Source organism: Phalacrocorax carbo, chromosome 17 (genome assembly GCF_963921805.1).
Source record: "Phalacrocorax carbo chromosome 17, bPhaCar2.1, whole genome shotgun sequence".
Lineage (NCBI taxonomy): Eukaryota > Metazoa > Chordata > Aves > Suliformes > Phalacrocoracidae > Phalacrocorax > Phalacrocorax carbo.
The window spans coordinates 7,622,575-7,645,745 of NC_087529.1; the positions used below are offsets into that span (position 1 = coordinate 7,622,575).

Genomic DNA, 23,171 nt, shown 5'->3' on the forward strand with positions numbered 1-23,171 from the left:
TCTTCTAATCTGAGTTTGCCCGAGGGATTTTCCTGTGAAGTGATGCTGTAGGCAGATTTCTGCATCAGTTGTTTAAACACCTGCGTGAATGGACAGAGTTATTTACAGGAGGCTGATACAGAGCTATGGCTTCATTATGGTTGCTGAGCTCACTTGATATGCTGACTTCATTTGTACAGGATGGGTCCCTGCTTAGATAACTGTTGACCTCTGTGAAATTATGCCAGAAGTCAGATTTGATGCTGTTAGCCTCATTTAATACTGCACGTATTTGCCTTTGTCATACGTGGATAATAAATAGATGGAAAAAGGCAGAGCACTGGAACGGGGAGGAGTTGCAGTTGTTTCCCGCTGCATTTGTAAGGTGTAAGTCTACAGCTGTATTTAGCTTACTATTTAAAGGCAAGACTTTTTTTAGGATTTTGGTTGTGAAGACTAATCCCACCACTGTCTTGGAACTGAAGCGTGTGATGATCTTTTCCCCTCCTTGGAAAGGCATAAGGTTGTGTTGGGCATAAGGTGTTTGTCACCTATGTTGGGGTCTGTTACCAGTAGCAGTAGAGCTTTTGCTTGAGTCTTTGTACAATCTTCAGAACAGTTGGATCCTGATTTAGTGTGTTCTATCTGTCTTTCATATAACATGGCTGCATTTCAACTCTTAACTCCATGCAAAGAGCATCCGTTCTCCTCAGGCATGTGTCTGTAAGAGCTTGGTTTGCAATGTGGCAGCTATCAGCCCAATTTTGAATTTCCATAGGACAGAAGTAGAGAGAAAAGCCCAAACAGTAGACTATATCTTTTTCAAACTGTTTTTGCAGCTTTTTAAAATTTTAGGAGCTTTTAAATAATGTTCAGTGCTTATTATGCACTAACATTGTTAGCTATAGTAGTAGTTTGTTTGGCTGGAGATCAAAGACTGGATATTTTATAGAGTAACTCTTAGTCCATTATGGAAAATGGACTTGAGGGGAAGGCACTTGTCACTGAAAACCAAACCAAAATGTTAGCTTTAAAACATTATCAGTAAGATTACTGAAGAAAATGCTGGTCCTCTCACAAGGACCCCTGGAGGGAAAAAAACAGAAGCTGCTTGCAGGTTTTCCAACTTCAGTTTTCAAAGTCTGTGTTAAAATCTGGTTTATATTCACCTTAGTTATTATAAAAGGGTGGAGACATCAACTGTGTGATCTAAAAATGATTGCTCTGTTTGGGCACGCTGTCCCCTACCTCCATTGTACAATGTATCCCTGTTGTACCTTCCTCACCTCTGTATTTTAACTTCTTTACTCTTCTAATGAATCAAGTAATGAGTATCTTAGGAGGCTGGATAGCTGTAATAATGCAGCTGAAAGCTTTTTCTGTGTATATGATGAAGCCTTATATAGCCTAGGCAGCTTGAAAAGGTGAAATAAGGCTGGTAGAACTAAACTAGTTTAGGAATTTATTAAACATTTATTAGTTATGTATTTATCTACAGGATAAGCCATAATAGTCTGCTGCCTGCCCATGTTGAGATGTACCTGAAACAGTAATTGTCACTTTTGAGTGTGGTACCAAGTTTTCTTTCATTTCTGTTTTTGTCTCTGTGTCTTCTAATGCAGCGTAGCCCTGTCTGAAAGTGGAACAGAAAGTGGGAGTAGTTGTAGTGTAGTACTCCTGATCCAGGTAGCTGTTACCTGTGTTTCAGAGAACCCACTTTAAACCTGACTGGTAAAAACAAAACAACAAACTCCAAAACAATCAAACAGAAGAACCTGTCTCATGATCTTTGCGTGGCCTAGAAAATAGCTTTGTGTCCTAAGGGCCTCAGCACAGTGAAGACAAAGTGCTTCTGATGTGCTTAAACACGCAGCAGATAAATCTGTACTCTTCAGTGAAAACACCGAAATGAAAAACTGGCTGAGAATTTGATTGTAACATATTTAATGCTTAGAAACCTGTTAATTTCCATTATCTTTAGAAGGGAGGGAAGAAAATGCTTTAACAGAATATACTGTTAGCTGACTTTTAAAATGGATTATAAAGTTAAAATGTAATACCAAGGTCTGACAATTGCACTTTTCCATTGTGCTTCTACTGTATAGGTATTAGTGCTTCTTCTGGAAATATTAACCTTGGTTTTGCGTGAGATGAAAATGGAGTCTGGAGTTGGGCGAGAATGGAATCCAGTTCTTGTTTCCCAGAATCATGCCTGATCGTTTTCAAAATGAATCATATGTTCAGAATAGATAACTGTGTTTAAAAATACATAAATAAATACACTTGAAACAATAGGCCTGAACCAAACAATCAGACCTTCCCTACTGAATTCTGAATGCTGGGGAAATATGCTTCTCTTCTGAATTAAGCGTTTAAATTGTGTGTTCTGCAGGGTAACAGTATGTCGTCTGCTCTGTGTTTTTGCAGTGCCTGGAACAATCTTGGCTGGTTGCTCTGAACCTACGAAGTAATAGAGCCAGCCTGGTTTTAAGTACGCTCCCTAGTCCCAATATCTGTATATCTCACCTTGGAGGTTGCCCTAGTGCACCAGTAGTTTGACCAAGGCCAATTTTTCATACTACCTCCTGTTTACTCTTTGAGCAGAAACATTTCCAGCCAGTAATGTGTGAATGAATGTGGTCTCTGCCATAAATTTTTTTCAGTGCATCTACAGATGTTTCTGTTACTTCCTGTTACCCCAGCAGATCCCTTCTCCCCCCCCCCCCCCCCCCTTCTGATTTAGGATTATAGGACAGTTCAGATTAGAAGGGACCTGAGGAGGTTTCGAGTCCAACCCCCTGCTCAAAGCAGGGTCAGCTGTGTGAGCGGATCAGGTTGTTCAGGGCTTTATCCAGCTGAGCCTCGGAAATTTCAAAGGATGAAGATTGTGCAACTCTGGGCAGCTGTTTCCAAAGAATGACATCTGTTCTGGGGAAAATGTTTAAGGAAAAACCCAACATAAAACTAGTTTCTGCTTACACCCAGCATCTCCTGTTCTCCCATCCTGCACCACTTTGAAGAGCCTTGCTGTGTCTCCTCAACACATTCTTCACAGGCACTGGCAGGCTGCTGTCTGCTCCCTCTGAAGCCGCCTCATTTCCAGGTTGAGCAAGCCCTGTTCCCTTAGCCTTTCATCATCAGGCAACTGTATAGGAAGGAAGTTACTTGACAAAAATGAGACTTGGATCCATCGGCTTCATTTGTGTGTGCCTGGGAGCGCCTGTCTGTAAAATAGACCTGCCACTACTTCCATTTCTTGTAAGCGTGTAAAACTGCTATTAACTGGGAGGATGTGATTAGAATCTTAGGAAGATGAACTTTTCAATATTTTCAAATCAAAGTCCTCTAAACACAAAGCAGTTGTGTCCTATTTCAGCATTTTGATTTTAAAAAAGATAAAACTTCTATAAAACTTGTTGGAGTTTTAGAATCCTCTAGACCAGGTTGGATGGAGCTTTGAGCAACCTGGTCAGGTGGAAGGTGTCCCTACCCATAGCAGGGGGGTTGGAACTAGGTGATCTTTAAGGTCCCTTCCCACGCAAACCATTCTATGATTCTAATCTCAGAACTCTTTGTTCATAGTAAACACTAAAAGACAAAGTTAAGTGCAGTGTGAAAAATCTGCAGGGGCTACTGCAGTAGGCTATTTTTTCATTATTATATTTAAAACTTTTTCTGTCATATGCAGCTTTATGTTTTTTCCTAGAATGAAGGGGGTTTTTCAACTTTGTGTGACGCCTTTTCCATATTCAAATGGACAAATTAACATAGACACATTGATTTCTTGGGGTTGCTAGTGTATATGGGCTAAAGATCTGACCCGCTGGACATCAAGGTGATGAGGAAAGATTTAACTGAGAGGTTCTTAAATGAAGGGTGTTTGAGGAGCCCTGTCTGCCTGCTTGGGCAGAGTCCTGCTTTGTAAATCTCAGGTCTGCCCACGAAGTTGCTACTGGGCTACACTGTCTGACCTAGCCAAAGCACACAGAGCTTTTCATACACAGGTCTGTACTTGTCCTCACTTTCCTTCATCTCCAGCGCCTTTTTTCCCTACCAGCATATCTTCTCTTGCTTAAGCTTCCCCCATCACCATTGCCATTATGGAGTTTGTAGGTTGCTCCCTTTCCAATAAAGTTCTATGCCCTTTTGTGCCATTTATGCAATTAAGCAGCGTGAGCTTGAGGCACACAGATAAGAACTGTCTCCCTAGGACACTTCATGTCACAAGGCTTCTTATCTGCGTGCTTGCAAACACCTGTGTGTGCACAATTGTCTGTCTTGGCTTTATTGTTCCTTATTTTGGTCTGGCAACAGCTCGGGTGAGAATCATCTTTTTCTTTTTTTTTCTTGAAATGAGTTATCTATGTTTTTAAGGGAACTGAGAGTTGAGGAAAAGTAGTGGCTGCTACCAAGTCTTTAAGCAGTCACTCTACTGTATCAGTGAATAATAATAGATGCAGAATAATGAGGAATGAGTCTTCAATGAATCATACTTAGTGTATCAGGTGAATGCATAATTGGAGTTTTTCAAGTGGATGCTTGACAGAAAAAAATACAGTACCAAGTGTGATCCTGCTGTATTGTGTGAGGCTTTTGCAGTGGTATTTTTAATAAACAATTTCAATATGCACATTACTGTGTTAACTAAAAGCTTGAAATAACTAGTCTGTATTGGTGTGTTGATTTAAAAAATTGCAGCCTTTAAAAACATTGTATATTGCTACAGAGCTTAAACAAAAACAGGTTAAAAAAAAAAAGGTGAAAATGTGGAATAAGCACTTATTAGTACCACTGCTTCAGTTAGAAGAAACAGTTTTTAAGCTTTTGTTTAGCATTCTCTTTCTAATGAGGCGGTCAAACATGGCTTCAATAGCAAACAGTTTTCTGCACCCTGTAGGGATTTAAATGCAGTGAACTGTATTCTGTAATTACTGTTACTTGGGCTGGCCTTGGGAAGATATGCATCACTGAGGAGGGAGAATGTTCTCTGCTTTGCTGGGACGAATACGCTTTGCAGCAGCTAGGAAATATAACAACAGGCATCAGCCATGGTACCTTTACTTAATGGTAGTCTGTAGAAGTTGAAAGTGTATTGGTTTTTAGTGTAGTGGACTGGGAAGATGGTCTTGGAATTAGAGAGGTGAGGTGACAGCAAGTACTCATTGATTTCTTCTGTTGTATCTGAGGTGTTTGGTCAGTGGTCTTGTATTGCTATCACCAGCCAAACAAGTATCTGAAGGGGAGCTGTAGAGAAGGTGGAGCCAGCAGCTTCTCAGTGGTGCCCAGTGACAGGACAAGAAGCAATGAGCACGAACTGAAACGCAGGACGTTCCCTCTGAACATCAAGAATCACTTTTTTTTTTTATTGTGAGGGTGACTGAGCACTAGCACAGGTTTCCCATGGAGTCCCCCTGCTTGGAGATATTCAGGAGGTGTCCGCACATGGTCCTGGGCAAGCTGCTGTAGGTGACCTGCTTAAGCAGGGTGGTTGGACCAGATGAACTCCACAAGTCCGTTCCCAACTCAACCATTCTGTGTTTCTGTAAACCTACTTTTTTTGGTTTTACCTCCTTTTGCTGAAAAACAATTCAGGTGGTATCTCAAAGGCATTTAGACATACTGATTACAACAGGTTTAGAAGCATCTGAGCAATTATTTTGTTCTCATTAGGCCAATGCAGCTTTTGCCCGATGACATTATTAACCCAAAAGAGAATTTGGACTTGAAACTGAAGTTAAATGCAAGTTCAAAATTAGGTCCTTGCATGAAAGCTTATGCGCTTAAAAATCGGAGCCCAAGTGAAATAATGCCGAGGTGTCTGTAGGGATCCTGAGGTCTTGTCTATGTGAGAGACTGTACGAATTTAACTATCGTAAGCTTAGGAATGCATTTTTTCCCTACATGGTGAATGGGAGAGAAAGCAGCACCCGACTTGATAGGATTGCTCTATGGGGAAGTGCATTTGTGCTTATGAGATGTATAGAAGCTATACCACTGGAGGTTGTACAGGTAATAAATGTGCTTTCTGGACTGACTTTTCTTGGATTTAATTTCATTTAGAAGAAAAAAAATGGATTAAGAAGCAAAAGTTAGAATTGGATGGGGTGGTTTTTTTTGTTTTAAGAATATGTGGAACTCGAGTATGACTACCAAAAATCTTGCCCTCTTCCATTACCTGCAGTTTCAGGATTGCTATCCTACATTCCATCAAGAGATTCAAGTAAGTTGTTGATGACAATGTCCAAAGTCTACTTTTATCCCAGGGATAAATGGGAACTTCGGCAAGGTGAGCTGAAAGTAAAATTTGTGAATAGCATCTGTCGTAGAACAATGTATCCAGAGAACTGGTTTTTTGTTTTTGCTCCCTAGGAAATTACTACCTCAGCATGCAAATTAGACCTTGAAGTTCCACTGGAGACACCATAAATTAACATGCATGGGAGTGGTGGTGGCAATATGAGGGAGTCTGAATGACAAGTTACTGTGGTTGATAATAATATGTAACATGTAATTGTAGGTGTTTTAAATGTGGAAACTGCCAAGGTGTGGCTGTCATTTCTGATATAATGGGGAGCAAATGTTTGGGTTCTTGAGGGCATTGTGAAAACAAAGTCCACAGTAAATGTGGTAATGACTTGCTAACACTTACTGACAGCTGAAAACCCCGTTGCTTCACAGAACTGTTAAAGATTAGCAAGCACCCATAGAGATGTGTCCTATTGCTTTTCTTGTAACCCAGGATTGGGGATGAGATGGGCAATCCATGGAGCTTGGCTCTAGCCTTTCCAGTGGTATGTGAAGGCTGTGGGTCCTATTGCACGGGAGCTGAAGATACTTGGTTTCTTGAGAGACTGAGGTCTGACTTCTTGGGGTTTTTTTTTGTGCTCCAAATTGATCAGTGTTTGACAGCCAAAAGGTCACATAATGAATACAGTCCTTAAGAAGTTTTGTCCCATGGCTGAGTTCACTGGGATTTCTTTTGTTGTTCTCTTGAGATTTTTTTTTTTGTAACAGTGCTTTATTCCCTCCAGTCAAATGCAGAACAGATTATTTTCACAATGCAGTTGAAAATTTCTGCAATGAAAAAGCAATTTTTTTAAAAAAAAAAAATTTTCCTGTGTGCCAGGAGACTTCCTTGATAAATAGCTTGTGTTCTGAATCCTTTAATTCAAAATTCTAGTTCAGTTCTGGTATGCAGAAGTGGAGCACAGTCAGGTATGTCTTGATCTGAATGATTTTTTATTTGATTAAGAAAACCATGCTAAAAATGCATTTGTTATTATCATATATGAATCAGTGAATCATCCAGATGCTTAAACTACCTTACTCTTCAGTATTTTTTTGTCATTTGCTGTCTTTGTCATAGTAATATCTCAAAATCTGTTAAATAAAAACAAGCAGGAGCAGACTGCTTCTTTCCAGAAGAACTAGCTGTCTTCAGCAGAGGAACCAAACCAAAACTGAGGTGAGAAGGCATACACCATGAAATGGAGGGAACTGGCCCATGTGTTGCAGGTGTTGGATTAATCCTGCAACTTCTAGTATTTGTCCTTTTGAAGGTGGATTTTGCAAGGGGACAGGAAAGGCAAAGAAGAAAAGGAAGAACGAGTGGACCCTTCTGGTTTTAATTCTCTTGCAAAAGTCCAAGAAATTATTGAAGTCCAAGACCACATTGAATGGGATTTCACCAATCCATGGGAAATATAGCTGACTGACATAATAAAAAATTGGAGAATTTTAAAATCATGATAAGGCAAATCCTGAAAATATAATTATTCAAAATGCCAAATACTTGTTTCTTCTGTTTTGTTTTTGTTTGTTTGTTCTTTTTTCCCAGTGTTTGCTGGCTTTGGATACCTGCATTTCTGGTGCCTGAGTAGAGGCCTACAGTTATACAGCTTTAAGTGCAGAGAAGCTGACTTCTAAAAGTCATGCACCTAAATGTCTCCTCAAAATAAGTTATCTGCTGCCATAAGAGGGTATTTTTGTTGCGGCATTTTTGTTTGTTTCTGCAAATGTAGCCCTCCAGCTTCTTGTGGAGTCATGGAATGCTCAAAATATATGAAAATCAGACTCCTCAGTTTTTAGCCTTGGAAGAACTATCATCAATACAGACATCTGGTCTGAAAAATCTGAGCACAATTTTCTCAGTGGGAAATTTATGTTCAGTATAGGAATGGCTGCATCTACAGGACCCCAAAAGGCACTAACTGTATGTTACCAATGAAGTCTTATCAGTCTTAGTTTGGATATTCTTATGGCATAATAAACACCTATAGCACAGAAATTCAGCTTCAGTTACAGGTGCTTGATTGACCAGGGCAGCTGAGCAAAGAGCTGCTTTCTTGTGGAGGAAAATTCTGAACGCTTTGGGATTTGAGGCAGTCTTCTGCCTTCTCATCATTCTTTCTGTCCCACTTTTGTTCTCATGTTCTGTAGACTTGCCTCTCACTTATAGGTTCTTCATAAATTTCCTACTTTACTGCCTTCCTTCTGGCTGCTCATAGATCTTAAGGCCTGTGATCAGGAATCTAATATTCTACAGAACGTTGAAAAAGAGGAGTTAACTGAAGAATTTCTCTACTGAGACTAATAATAGCATTATATTTTGTTTTTCAGATCTAGCATCTCCAAAGGTGAGGCAGATTATTCCTTCCTTCCGCTCTTTTGTGTAGTGTATGGGCTCTTATCCAAAGACTGAATTTTTGCAAATTCTCCCTTTCCCATCTGTCACTTTGTAATTTCTGTGGTGCTTCCCGTTCTTGTGCTGTGAAGTTTTGGCATTCCTGCTTTTCCAAGCATTGACCAAATGCAGACTTTTCTTCATTAGGAGTTCAGAATAGTGTTCTTGCTGCAGCTGTTTTGATGACTGTAGTGATAAGTTTCAGGATATATCTATTTGAATGGAGGGACAGCAAGTTGTTGTTTGGAAAGGAATAAGTTAGTTTGCTGTTCTTTATCGTTAGCAAAAGGTTCCAGAAATCTGTAACAGTAAATGTAATGATCTGTATGCATTCTCTGGTAGCTGCCAAATATCACTGGACGCCCTCCCAATACACACTGTACTCCGGTAATCAACACTGACTACTTAATCACCAATTATTTTGAATGTTTTTGGTTTTGTATTGTTTTTTTTAAGCTATTAAAATGTTATTAACTGATTATTATTTTTTGTCTCTCCTTGGCCAGCTAAAATCTGCTTCCTCCTAGTACCTTTCATTTATATGTCTGATTAGTTCAGCTATAGATGGAGTAAAAGTAGAACAAAAGGGCTGTGACCTTGTGGCATGTTTTCCTGCTTGAGTTGGGTTTTTTACTACTGGGAGGAGAATGCTTTTGTGGACAGGGCCTCAGGATGTTAGATTTCAGGTCTGATGTCATCATTTGGAGAAATGACTAAAACCAAGGACACTCTTCTGGTTGGTCATGAGGATCCTTTCTACAACAGCAGTAGTGTTGTTATGGGTATGGTGGATTTGACTCCTGGTTCCCCACTGATTTGGGGGAGAATTTATTGTTAATATAAGGCAATATGTTCCACTACTACTTTCTAGTCTTGGATTGCTGTAGATGTAAGGAGAACTGATATAGTTAGGCAGGTCTGGTTTACTAATTACAAATCAGCTTCAGTGTGATAATCCATTGGGACCATCTAAGCTGCCATGACTCTATCTGTTACTGTACTGATTCTAATGTGGTTTTGCCTTCCTGTCTTCAAATGGCAAGCTTCAAATGAAAGCCCCAGGCTCCAGCAAAACAAAGCTGTCTGATAAAAACAGCTCAGTGAGAATTCAGTACTTTGTAAATCTGTGAGCCAAATAGGATGGCACTTCTTTTAAAAGTGAAATGGAATTTAAATGGGAGCTACTGCCATGTCCTGGGGAAACGCTGCTTCCTGTCTTAGAAACAATGTACAGTTTGGGTGTTGGAATTGGACAGCCTAGTCAATTCAACAGGGAAGAACTTACCTTTTCAGGTCACTACATTAGCTGAAAGTGATGCAGGCTTATCTTGAAGAGAACTTGTTTTAATCGTTTTTGTTGGGTGGAAGCGAGAGGTATAATTTTTTGTGCCATCCTGAGAACTCTGGCAGACTGTTTGTTGTCAGTGCACATACTTTAATCTCAACCAGAATGTTCCTCCTGAGCCATCTACACAAACTGTTTAATAATGTATTTTTTTCCTTTAAGCCTGACACAGAGGTGAGCATTCCTTCTGGTTAATATGTGTATCTCTGTATTTCCAGCTGGCCCGCGCCGATTCAGTGGTGCTCAGTGGCACACGCAGAACGTCCTCAAAGACTCTGTGGAGAGCTCCGATGATGAATACTTTGATGCACGAGGTCAGTACATGTTTTCATCGTCCCTTCCCCATTCTTTCCCCAGTTTTGTAGCAAGTAACTAAACTCCTTTGGGAGGGAGCTGACAACATTGTCCTCATCAGACTGAGATCTGAAAAAACCCATCAGATCTTCCCTCAAAGATTTCTGAATGGGCCTAAATTTATGGGAGATGGGTGAAGTGCTGGGGTGGATGAGCAAGCTGCTGTGAACTGGATGTGGCATCAGAAGCAGCCTGACTACAAGAGTACAGTGTCATGGGGTCTCTTGGGCCCAGCTTGTTTACAGGTTAGGTAGTTTATGATGTGCAAGAGCACTCTAACTGTCACCAGTTCCTGGTGAAAGCCATGAGTGTCTGTGTTACTGATGGCCAACTTTCAAAACCAGCGGCCTAGGTTTTCCGCTCTGGCAAAACTTTCACTGAAGTGACTGGGACCTCTGCTTGTTCAAGAAGCAGCAATATTCGAATTCTTGTGGGTTTAATGAGATGAATCCAGAATGCAATGCTCCCTGCAATATCTGATGAGACCCTGAATATTGTCATGCCCTTTAACATGCTGAGTTTTGCTCAGAAGGTCCACGTCCTTATTTTGTTGGGGTCCCCAGAGCTGAATGCAGTAGTTCAGGTGGGGTCCTCTACTACACTCTTGTGAGATCCCACTGGGAGTGCTGCATTCAGTTCTGGGGCTCCCAACACAAGAAGGACGTGGACCTGCTGGAGCAAGTCCAGAGGAGGGCCACAAAGATGATCAGAGGGCTGGAGTAGGTCTCCTATGAAGACAGGCTAAAAGAGTTGGGGTTATTCAGCCTGGAGAAGAGAAGGCTCCAGGGAGACCTTACAGCAGCCTTCCAGGAACTGAAGGGGGCTTACAAGAAAGCTGGAGAGGGACTTTATACAAAGGCGTGTGGTGATAGGACAAAGGGTAATGGCTTCAATCTGAAACAGGGTAGATTTAGGTTAAATATAAGGAAGAAATTCTTACTGTGAGGGGGGTGAGGCACTGGAAAAGGTTGTCCAGAGACCTTGTGGATGCCCCATCCCTAGAACTGTTCAAGGCCAGGTTCAATGGGGCTTTGAGCAACCTGGGCTGGTAGGTGTCTCTGCCCATGGCTGGGGGTTGCAACTGGGTGATCTTTAAGGTCTCTTCCAACTCAAATCATTCTATGATTCTAAGTTTGTAGGTTGTATGCAGACAGCGTCTTGCCTACAGTGGGAGATGGGGGCTCTGTTTTTGGTTTTGTTTGCAGGAGCCAAATATAATGCTTTTCTGACATGTTTCATTTTGCTTTTCTGAAGAGAATAACCAGCAAGGGAGGATTAATTCTGCTATTACTGTGAAATCCAACTGTAGGTTCTTTCATAATGTAAGCTGTTGAGGTCAGATTGAGCTGCCCTTATGTCCTCGTGTTACCTGGAAGTCAGGAGTGAAGCGAGATGGAATAAACATGTTGAATGTCCTTTGGCTTTTGTAGCGACCTGGATTTATTAAGTACAGAGCAATCCCTATGGCTTTCAGCAATCTGATCTAGTGAAAGATGTCCCTGCCCATGGCAGGAGGGGTTGGACTAGATGATCTTTTAAAGGTCTCTTACAGCCCAAATGCTTCTATGAGTCTATGAAAAGGAGAGGGATTCCCCTCCCCCCAGATCTTTGTTGAGACTTCTAGTTTAAAGTAAACCTAAACCAAAGTGGAAAACTCAACTGTCCCATGGGAAACTTGGCTTGGGTTTGGATGTGCTTTTTATTTTTAGTTTGCTTGCTTCATTAACAGCACGCTCAGCAGGCATTCTGCTGGTGTCTAAGTGCAAAAACATTTGCATGGCTAAGATAGTCACTCATTTTCTCCTTCTGTTGATATTTATGGCACAGAGAGAAAATCCCCTCCCTTCCCAGCATTCTGTTCTTCTTCAATAAGGCCTGTTTCTGAGCAAATTAATTTTCTTTTATAGGGTTGCATTGGCTTTAGTCTCATTGCTGTGTGCTGATTTGATGTCTGGAGATGCACCATGGTATTGCAAATGGCAGTTGGTGTTTTTAAGGCAGTATTTGGCATTAAACGTCTGCTGTCTTGCAGTGAACTTCATATTTCAGCATATTTTAATTTTATTTGTGGGTGGAATTGTTGCAGGAAGGGTTGGCGACCGACCCCTGTGTTTTCATGCTGGCATAAGCTTGAGTTGAAATTCAGCATGAAGGAGTTGTTACGTCAAGAGCTTTTCAGTTGCCTTAAAAATGCAGAGGGTAGGAGGCAGGCAGTGAAAATTAAACAGCTTTTGGGGGGGCATTGGCTCTGTGCTCTGAATGGTTTGGAAGCTCTGAAGCAGCTTCACTGATAACTCACTGATTTATTTCTGTGAGGCTGAATTTGCAATATTATTTTCCTAAACAAGCTGGTTTTGCAGAGGCATAATTAACATTAATAAGATTATTACTGTGTATTATTCAAAGTACAGGTTTGGATCCAGGATGCCTCAACTTCAGTTCATCTGTCAGTTGTCCAGACAATGATGGTGACTTTATCTGATGGTGAAGCACTTATTTTCCATTTTCCTTTCTGTAAATTGCCTACTATAGCTATAAAATCTGACAACTTTAAACTTGCAAGACAAGCTGCTTACATGAGAGTGAGATTTTCTTTTATCTCTCTCTCTCACACACACACACACGCCTCAATCAAACAGGGGAAAAGTTTTCAGAGTAAAATGGAATTTGAAAACTTGGCACAAAACTCTGGCCTCTCCTAGCACACTACAACTGTCCATTGAAACCAGGCAGTTCAAAATGGAGCTGGATATTGGAATAATGTTTTTATGAAAGTCAAATAATTTGTGTTTGGTTGAGCAGGTATAGCAGGATGAAGCTATTTGATGTGGTTTGTTCAGGAAGTCTGGTGACATGATTTGATGGCTCCTTCTATGGCTGGAATATGTGAAATTGACTGTGGACTTCATGTTCTTTCAGAAATGTGCTTGCATCCTCTTGTTTTACCACAGCTAGAAATGAGTACAAGCATGCAACAGCCACTGTGCAGAAAGAGACGCAGATGTTAATTTGAAAGAATGTCCTATGGTAGGTTAGTGTTTTGTGGGTTTTTTCGTTTGGTTGGTTGGTTAGAAAAACCCAACCCACTCTTAAGTACCTTCTGGGAAATAAAATCCCCCCATTTGTTGCCTGTATTAACAAGGTGTATATTCAGTTCAGAGCCTTTTCGAAGTCTGAGACATGAGATCTGCATCAAATACCAGTTTTCTTTCCTGTTTCTGTACAGCTAGGCTTGCTAGGCTGGTGTAGAAGGTTCTATATCTGAGAATCAAGAAGCAGTCCACAGAAGAGTAAAGGAATAAGTGGCCCAGAAAGGTAAATAAATGAGAGGGTTTTAAAAAAATTTATAGGTAGGCTGAGGCACAAAGTCTGACTATATGTTATCTGATGTCACAATCCCAGCTCATGCCCAGCCTGAAATCAGCTCAGATCTGCACTTCTGAGCTGGGATTTGGCAACCCATCTCTATTTGAAGAGGGATCTGAGAGCTCTGAGTGAAGCGCTCTGAGCTCTGTGTGTGTGCATACACACGAGTGCACGTTTCAGAAAATACATTGCTGAATACTGATTATTTTCTCTTTGTTCTGAACCACACGACTATCTTATCTGAAAGAGACTTTTAGCACAGGGATGTTCCAGCTGTCCTCACAGGGAGAGGAAAGAAATATGGATGTTATAAGCTGATTTGTCCCTTGTAATCTTTGTTGTCAGTGGTTAGGCACACAGACACTGCAGCTGGTACTCAGATGCTCCTTGAACTTAGATTATTTTTTTTTTTCTTCCCATAGATGGATGCTTCATTATTATGGGAACTTAACATCAGGCTATGAGTGCTGTAAATTGTCATAGGTACAAAGCTGATGTGGATGTGTAGCTGAGGTTTTGCGGGAGAGGCTGTGTGTGGCATAAGTGTGTAGACGTGTGTTTTATTTGCTTTTTTAATTGTAAGAATGGTGGCTAGTAGTCTTGTGGTTTGGGGTCAAACCCAAAATCTCAAGGTATTTGTGTCATGTCTCATGAAAATCCATGTCCTTGAAATCCATTGCAGTCTATGGAAGTCTCTTTGCACTGAAAGAACTAATAAGCAATAAACTAATTCACCAGTACAGAAAAACTTTCTACATTGATGTTGATCTGGTCTCCAAGCTTGGTTTCGCTTTGCCAGTCAGGAGGAAGTCTGCTTTTTTGGGAAGGGCTTTAGCTACGGCAGAATTGCATGCTTCTAAGTAACGGAAGTGTAATGTGGTAGAAGCAATACTCTGTGACACACGTGAAAATTGGTGCTAAAGATGCTGTTCTGCATTGCTGATGTAGTTTGGCACTGTGAAAAACTGTCACTGTAGGGAGAAAGCACAATATTAAATAAGATGATGACCACTCTGCTGAAGTTTGACTTTCTGCATCTGTCCTAGTGCCTAGTCCACAGGATTGACTATAGCACCAAGACTTTGGGGTTGAATATTGTTACTTGACGGGCTAGGGCCAAATTTGCAAACATTTGCACATACAAGTACTCTAAGCCTTATTTGGAGAGTTTCACTTCATCCTCGCAGTCCATAAATAATCACTTTCACTGATTGCTTATGACCATAATTTCAGATGTTGTAATCTTTGTGTTCTCACTTGGAAAACTTCAGCCAACTTGGCCTGATTGTGAGTTTGCTACCACAACTTGTCTGAGAACTGTCGTTGAATATTTGACCCTTGAAGGATGACAGATTGTAGTGCTATTTGGGAAGGGTAAATTCTACAGCCTTCGAGAAACGTGTTCAATTTTTCTAAGCAATAAGGAGAGAAGGATTCTAGCCACAGTGATACGGAAACAAGGCCACTGCTGTAACAGCGATGTGTGGTTCCCTGGACGAAATGTGTCCTGGGTTTCTGGGACTGACATGTGGGTTAGACTGTGGTTATAAAAAGGTGCTGCAGGCTGTCTAGGTGAGTAGCTTATGAAAAGCAGCCTGTCTGGATTGATTTTGAGAAGAAATAATTTCTAGTACAGATTTCCAAATCTTATTCCATAGGAAAACTGGAAAAATAAAAATGTGATGTCTTAAATCAGTGTTTGAGGTGCACCTTCTCGTTTCTGAAATACATATCCACAAAGAAAGAGCTATTTGTTAGAGTTGTAGGAAGAGGTGCAGGCAGGGCCAATACGTGCCGTGCATCAGGAGAGCTGGAAATGGAAAGGAGGAAATGAGTGGACGTGCACCAATTCAGCCTGCTGTTTAATTCGTCAAAAAGGAAAGAAAAAACCTGACAAAAACTAATCCTATGTACAATTGTCAAACAGGTGGCTCCCTCCTCCTTTGTACTTTGTACTGACAGAAATGGAGAAGAACCAAGGGAAACAAATTAGTGCGACTGACAGAAGACTCAGACCTTGGATTTCTGTGTTTAAAATGAGTAACATGAATGTTTTCACTCAGAACCATTTAAAGCAAGGGAGAGCAAGGGCATCCGGAATTCTAATCTGTTTGGACTGTCAGTTAAGTTAGAGAAACTGGAAAAGCTGCATCACTGCTGAAATGAAGTCTCTTCCCAGCAAATATATTTGCATGTGAAAGACTGATTTCAGTTTTACTTGTATTTTTAAAAGCTATGACATGCAAGAATAGATGTGTGTGTAGAAGATGAGGGACTGCCAGAGGAGTCCAGTACAGTCTAATCTGATGAGTTTTCTTAAATTCTTTCCTTCATATAGCCCTAAATGGGGATTCCTGCTTGCCCCATGTTGGCTTTCAACTGCTGAGTGTGACCCCAGTGCAGAAGTCTTGCTGCCATTTCCTCAAGCAACTTGGCTACACCTAATTTGCAGATGTGGTTCTTTACTCCCCTCAGAGCAGGGGTGCAGGAGCTCGTGCCCGTTCTGTCAGAGTCAGGGTATAATTTTGGTGTTGCTGACTGAACTGTTTGCTGCATGAAAAAATGAGTGGAAATTTTAGGGGAAGTGGCTGCCTTTGGATTAAGATAACAGGTAGAAGCGGAGATTCTCCGATCTTTGGTCTGTACTGTCCATGTTCCCAGGGACATTGCTTATGGCTGGGTCATTTTCCTCAAGCCTGTCATTACATGAGTCATTTTGGTATCACTGTTTTCAGGTTGGTAGGGTTTCTTTTTAATTTTCATCTTTTTGATGCGGTGTCTGCCATCTTGCTTACATTTTGAAGTAGAACCTATATTGCCTGTATCCAAGCTCTAGTCTGGAGAAGACGCTAAGTGGGAGATGTTACTGTGGAGCAGAAAATGCCTTAAAGGGATCACAGATCCTGGCAGTGAGGAGTAGGCAAGAAGAAATAACGTCCTCCAGGGTTTTTACCAAGGAAATATAAGTCTCTGTTCTTTCCATGGGGCTGCTTATGGCTAGATTTCATGAAAGACGTGTAGTGAACTAATGATGGTAAGATAATTGTGGACAGTATCAAATTCCAGGCAGTAACAATAGCTGAAAGGAATCACCAGGACATTATAGTTTATTTGCCATTCAGAATTTGCCACTGTTTTAAACTTTTTCATTTTTTTTCTTGGCACTTTGCTACTCTGGTATTGCTGCCCCATGTGCATTGAGTCCTGCTGAGGTAAATGGCTCTGCTTTGCTCGATACTACATGCTTCATGGTCTGAGAACTTGCGGTTAATGTTGCTATGCCTCTTGGCTGGAAGGTGGGAAGAGAGCTTCAACTACTGAAAATTGTTGCTGAATTTACACCAAAAGGCAGGTGGACAGTTGCTGCACAGCATGACAATGAAGCATAAAATACAAGGCTGTTCAGCGTGGGTTGTTTTGTTGGGATTTTTGGTCTTCTGTTGTGGTTTTTTTTGTTCATTTGAGGTTTTTTTGTTGGTTTTTTTTTTTTTTTTGTCTTTGGGCAGGGGAACTGTGTGCTATGTAGCCAGTAGTTTACTGGGTATTTATAATTTAGGTAAATGCTGCGTCGAGTTGCAAATAGACTACTTTGGACTTCTGAAGGGGCCGTGGCTCTGTGTACTGCCACAAGCTGTCAAGAGCAGTGATCACCTGCCAGCTGCTGTCAGGTGGACAATGAAAGAAGGACTTGGAAGTTCTTACAGGCTGTTGATATGGGAGGTTTTGTGCTTTCTTGAGAAGGAATGGCCTGTAAACTTTTGTACAGGGTGCTGCTCTGAAGGGGGTCCATAATGTGAAATTGTTGTAATTTCATTATGTTTCTAGGACTATAACTTTTTCAGAAAATTAGGTCGAAGGGCAAAGCTGAGGGAGGCATCATTATTCCAGTGTGTGAATAAACAATAATAAAACCCTCTAACCTCCCTTTTAGCTGATACTCCCTGATGGCTGACACTTGAGAGCATGAAGCAAAAGTTGATAATAAGGAGAGAACTCGGCAGCATGTACTGACATTGCGGTGAGACTGTCTTTGCTAGTCAGGCCGCTAAAACGTGGCATGTTTACCACTCCAGATCCCTGGCATTGTAAATAGCAGCCAGATTTAGTCATGAGAGAAGCGTAATTTGGCTTTAGCAACAGGAGATCTAAGAGCAAAATGAGAGTAGGAAACTGGCCAAAGGTAGTCTCAGGCTGGGTTCATATCGAAAGCAGCTAGTTGTGGAAGTGCTATTTTTTCCTGAAGACAGTGACTAAATGTAGAAGTGTAGAAGCAGGATGCATGTGCGTTAAGAACAGAAACTGTTGTGTGTTTTGGTGGGTGGTGGGTATGTGTCTGGGGGGGGGTGTCTTGGAGCATTGCTGGTGAGCATTTCAGTTAGGTTTGGTATCATGTGGTGATGCAGAAGCAGGGAAGAGTGTTCTTGACACACTGCATCCCTCTCCCCTCCCTTGGTCAGTGTACTGCTTCCTACACAGGCTATGAGCATTTATTTTACCAGTTGCTGTGTAACTCTTCTCATTGAGCCCATGTACTGCAAGTTAGGTTGTGTTCACACTCCTAAGTGAACAATTCCAGTTCTTTTTTATAACCTAGACTCCAACCACTAGTATGAAGGCAAACTTAAGGTTTTTCTTCTTGTTCCAGCCCTGTTACCTTGTTCAGTTTTGCTCTTGGTATCTTGATTTTGTGCTAAAAATTTGCTCTACTTATTTCCTTGCCCTTTTGGGGGAGTTTATGTGCTGTTGACAAGTCTAGCAACTTGCAACTCTAATTTCAACATGGAGCCTACTGGCTGGAGCAGCTGGCAGAGCAGAGCACAAGTAGCAATCCATACATTTGGAAATGAAAATAAAGCCAGTGTATCTAAGCTCCCACCTACATACTTGCTATGAGCCTTTTATCCATGCCCTGTGGACTGACAGAAATGTTCCCTGCAGCATTTGAGCTCTGGTACAAGTTCTCATTCAGCAAATGCTTTCCTTGTACTGCCTCACAAAGTTAGCATGATCTCCCCTCCAGGAGTAGAAAGACTTTGAAGACGTGGCTCAGGAATAATATGGAGAAGACATGGCAAAACTGATCATGTTGGATCACACCATATGACAGAAAGGTGTGATAGTCTGGGTCCCATTGGCAGTGGACTCCTTATAGGAGGCAGCAGGAAGAAGTGGATAAAAAAGATGGGCTGTGGGAACATGCGGTCTCTTTTAGGGCGCTGATTTTCTGAGTCATTTAAAACTATTAATTTTATTTCTAGGTTTGTGTTTTTCCAATTGTAAAGTATGAGAAATCTTTTTTGGCAGGTGGCTGGAAATTAACGTGGTATTTAAGAGGAAGCTGTTGATGATGGTTATGATTTAAGTACCAGGGAGGTGATTTCAGGCGCTTTTGGACTCCCTCAGAAGCAGCAAAGGTAACAGTTGATACCATGTTTGTGACTGGGTGAGGTGCAAATAGTAGTATTGCTGTTTGCAGGGGAACCTGTAGCCACTTTCTGAGCTACTTTAAATTCAAATGAAATCTGACTTCAGCAGTTATTCTGGATTTAAACTAGTCCAGCAGATGAGAATCTGACCTATCAGAAATACACCACCTTCATCATTTATTTCTCTGTGCATTAGGCTTCCAATTTAGAATGTGAGGGCATTTTTTTTTCTTGCTTCCTTAAGTGTGTAACTGTAGCAGATGTTGTAGTCAAAAGCCTGCTGACAGCTTTGCTAATGACTGAAGAGGTGGCCTGGAATACAGCTGCCTCATTTTCTCCAGCTGAGTTTGTTTAGTCTGAATAAAAACTTTTGTCATTAGTGTTGCCTTCTTAAAATGAGTCTTATGGGCACTGTCTTCTGTATTACTATGTTCATATAAAGGTGAAGCCAATAGATACATGGTGTATACTTCAGGCCAGGCTCTGTGTGTGCTTTCTCAAGATTCTTATTCATGAAAGACACTATGGTAGCTCTCTGCTAATTAAGAGATGCTCTTAATTTGCAGCACCTTCCTCTTCCGAAAATAGATCCACCGATCTCATTTATTTAATTTTGAAATGCTCGGCTGAGTAGCTTGAGTATGATTTGGAAATGCTGCCAATGAGCTAAAGTGGAAGTTTGGGAGGTCTAAACGGTCCTCAGTGTGTTTGTGCTCTAATGCAGCGTGATGTAAAATTCTATTGTGCTTAGCAAAAAGCCTCTCAAGGTGTGAGGATGCTGACTGTCTTTCACTAAAGTGCCTGAATTTTAAGAAAAAGCTGTGTTATAAAGATGGCTTGTGAATGTCTTAATGTCAAGATATCTATCTTTTCCTGCCTCTGTTTTTAGTGGGTGTCATTTCCCTTCTCCTGTCTGAGTTTAAACATCAATCTAAGGCACTTCTGTACATGTTTTATTTTCTATTCATTGCTGATGATAGTGGTTTACTGTCCATTTGGAAGAGACCCAGGTGCTTGGTGTTGCTAGTGCTACTCCTGCATCTGCGCATTAGAGTAGCTCTTTGTCTTTGGTGTTTCTAGTATATCTATGGACTCCACTCAGTCTTCCATCACCTTCTCTATTTACAGGACTTTCCTAGAGACAAATATAGGGATTAATGTTTCCAGATATTTCTGTGCAAACTGTATGCAACAGTCTTCTAAAGCTCCCTGTTCATAAATCTTTTTTAGCTGTTGCCTGAAACAGATAGCTAGTGTCTGTTCTTGGTTACAGGTACTTAGCTGTGTAATTTAAAGCCAGTGTGGTGTCTTTTGTCACATGGCAGATTTGATACTGGAATTAAGTTGTTCCAGAGCAGACATTGTCATATCAGTTTTGATATTTTGATGCTTCCAATATTTATTTAAAATACGTTTATTGTTGATCGTGCGAAGGTGCTGACTTTATCCAGAGTCATCACTTCTTGTAACATGTGGTACGTTTCCCATTTTGTTTAGGGCAGATGAGCAGCAATTTATTACTGCACCAGATTCACACAACACTTCAGAAATGTGAGGAAAGATACTGTTTTCCTGGAGTTCATGCATGTTAAAAAAACCTCATAGTTCACTGAAGTTGGTCTAGAGCTTTTTTGGGTGAAAAAGCAAAATGAAATTAAAAACCAAGGCTATGCTGACAGCTTAAGTACTATAAATTTGAGGTGTCTAGTTTGACGGGGTTTTTAAAGTCTATTTTTTCGGAGTACCCAGGTTCTGAAAATCAAGAATACTGAAAGTTACTTAATTTGAGAACCCCCAAATTGGAAAGATTTGGAAAAACGAAAGAAGAAGTCTTAATCTTCATTTTTGAAAAGCGTCCCATGCTTCCATCAAGCCCCTCTTCCTCTTTATGCTTGAGAATATTCTCTACATTTCTGTCAGACTGAAGTGATTCAAAGGCTTATGCAACCTTTCCTCCCAAAACCCTGCTCGCTCTGCATTTGGCTGGAATAGGAGGTAGCACGAGTTGCTCAGGCCCAACTGAAATGGGGAATTTTTTTGTCAGTAACAGTTTAGGACCCAGCATGCTGTATTCCACGTGCTAGCCAGTGCTCTTTAGCTGTGTGGCTACTGCAGTGGCAAACTTTAGCAAGAACATTTTGTATATCATGCGTTGGATTTTTGAATGGAGGCAGTCTCAAATATTCCTTGTCCCAGTCCACTGCCTCCATCCTCTTAATCCCTCTTTTTTTTGACATTGAGTACTTTAAAAGCAGAATGTCTGTGCAATAATTTTCCATTTCTAATGCTGTCCGCTGTCTCATGGCAGGATGATTTCCAAAGTTTGGAAGCAAGAGGGTAAGTGTGTATGTGTAATATTTTACATATTAAATTTTAAATATATTTGGGAGAAATGTCACAATACTCCTAGTTTTTGAGCACAGAACGCTGTGTGTAAAGGATAATGAATTAGTATGTAATATAGCTTTCATTAACTACTTAACTTTTTAATGTCAGGAGCAGTCTATGTAGTCTGAAGTGCTTGTAAAGACAGTAGCTATCCTTTTTATAGTTGTTACTTGAAATAAAAAGCAACTGCTATGTACAGATAATGAACGACATCTGTTACTGAGTTGTTAATCCTCTAATAATAGACTTTTAGTGCGAGATAATAATTTAATATGTGATAAACTGCTTATGTGGATCAAAAGTAAATGTGTATAGGAGACATCTAAGCATGAAGAGAATGAGAGATGGTGCTCTTTTCCCACTGGGTGTTCAATGAGAATAGGATACCTAAATTGTATAAGCTGCATTGAAATCTTATGCTTTAGTGAATGGAAGAGTTGGAAATAGAAAAGAAAAATAGCCTCTGCTGATTTTCTCCATGCTGCCTTAATGCTTTTCAGTGATCTCGTACCATGTGCTTAAAACAGCTGTCTTGAGGGTTTCAGCGATATTTCCAAATTCCATGTGAAACTGGAATTGTAACTTTGAGCACAACTCATACTTCAGATTTTTTTCTAAAAAAAGAACTAAAATGATTCAGACATTTTAGAGGAGGTAGTTTCTTTGATGCAAAATATGTTATTGGTTCTGTCTTTGGGAATCTGATTGCTTACTATGCTTGACGGAATGTTCTTTTGAATTGTCAACATCCATTGTTCAAGAATACTTTGAAGGTCAGTGTAACGACTGCATTTTTGGAGTTGCTGAGACATGGATCATAAACTAACGAGAAAAAAAATTCACTGGCATTTGCTGAACATAGTCCTTACTTAAGCTAAGCCATAGAACAGACTTTAAAATACATTTTGCAAGAGGCTAAAATGATAAATGGTGATTGCCCACTGTACCAAGAGAGTTTGACATAAGTGCTTCCAAGTTTTGATTTGATCAGTTAGTTTGTAAAAATGCCCTTCAAATCAAGTTCTGTTCAGATAGATTTCCAGAAGAAATATGTGGTAGGGGAAATGGACTCCTTCATTTCTAGAGTGTCATTGGTCTACTAAGCAACCAAAGATAAGGTTGTTTGTGTAGTATGTTATAATGATCACATATAGCTTTTGGCCAGTACAAAAGCCTTATTATACTAAACTCTCTGTGAATGCATAAGGGATGTCTTTTGCAGCCTTGTCTTTGTCACCTTTTGCTCTGAGTAGGTGGGTGGAGACAGGCTGAAGAAATCATCATACCCTTTGGGGCCTCCAAATGGACACCATCACCTGAGCAATGGGTCCTGCTGCCGCGCCTCTCTTTGTCATTACTTGAAGGTAACATGTCCAACAGCAAGGGTGAAGCTGACCCTTCCCTCAGGAAATGGACTACGTGCTAGGGAGTGCATGGTGTATCCCCTTCCTTCACTACCCAAACTGTTGTTGTGATAGTCAAGCTCCCACTCTAGGTACTTCTAAAGTTGATTTGGTAGCTGCTGCTCTCCTGTACCTCTTGCATAGGTATTCAGAACTCCTGATGTTCATGCATTTGCAGAGGAGTAGATGGAAAAGGGTATCATTTTATGGGAAATTCCTGTTTGAGA

The 23,171-nt window shown here is 40.7% G+C and overlaps 1 protein-coding gene across 3 annotated transcripts in view; it reads left to right on the forward strand.

Annotated features, from left to right (window-relative positions):
* Positions 1-23,171, forward strand: part of PITPNM3 (PITPNM family member 3) — a 143,062-nt gene that overhangs the window by 16,394 nt on the left and 103,497 nt on the right. For all 3 annotated transcript variants that reach the window (XM_064468278.1, XM_064468276.1, XM_064468277.1), the window contains exon 2: positions 10,226-10,321. In XM_064468278.1, coding sequence (XP_064324348.1) covers positions 10,226-10,321 — 96 coding nt within the window. The remainder of the gene's footprint in view (positions 1-10,225; positions 10,322-23,171) is intronic.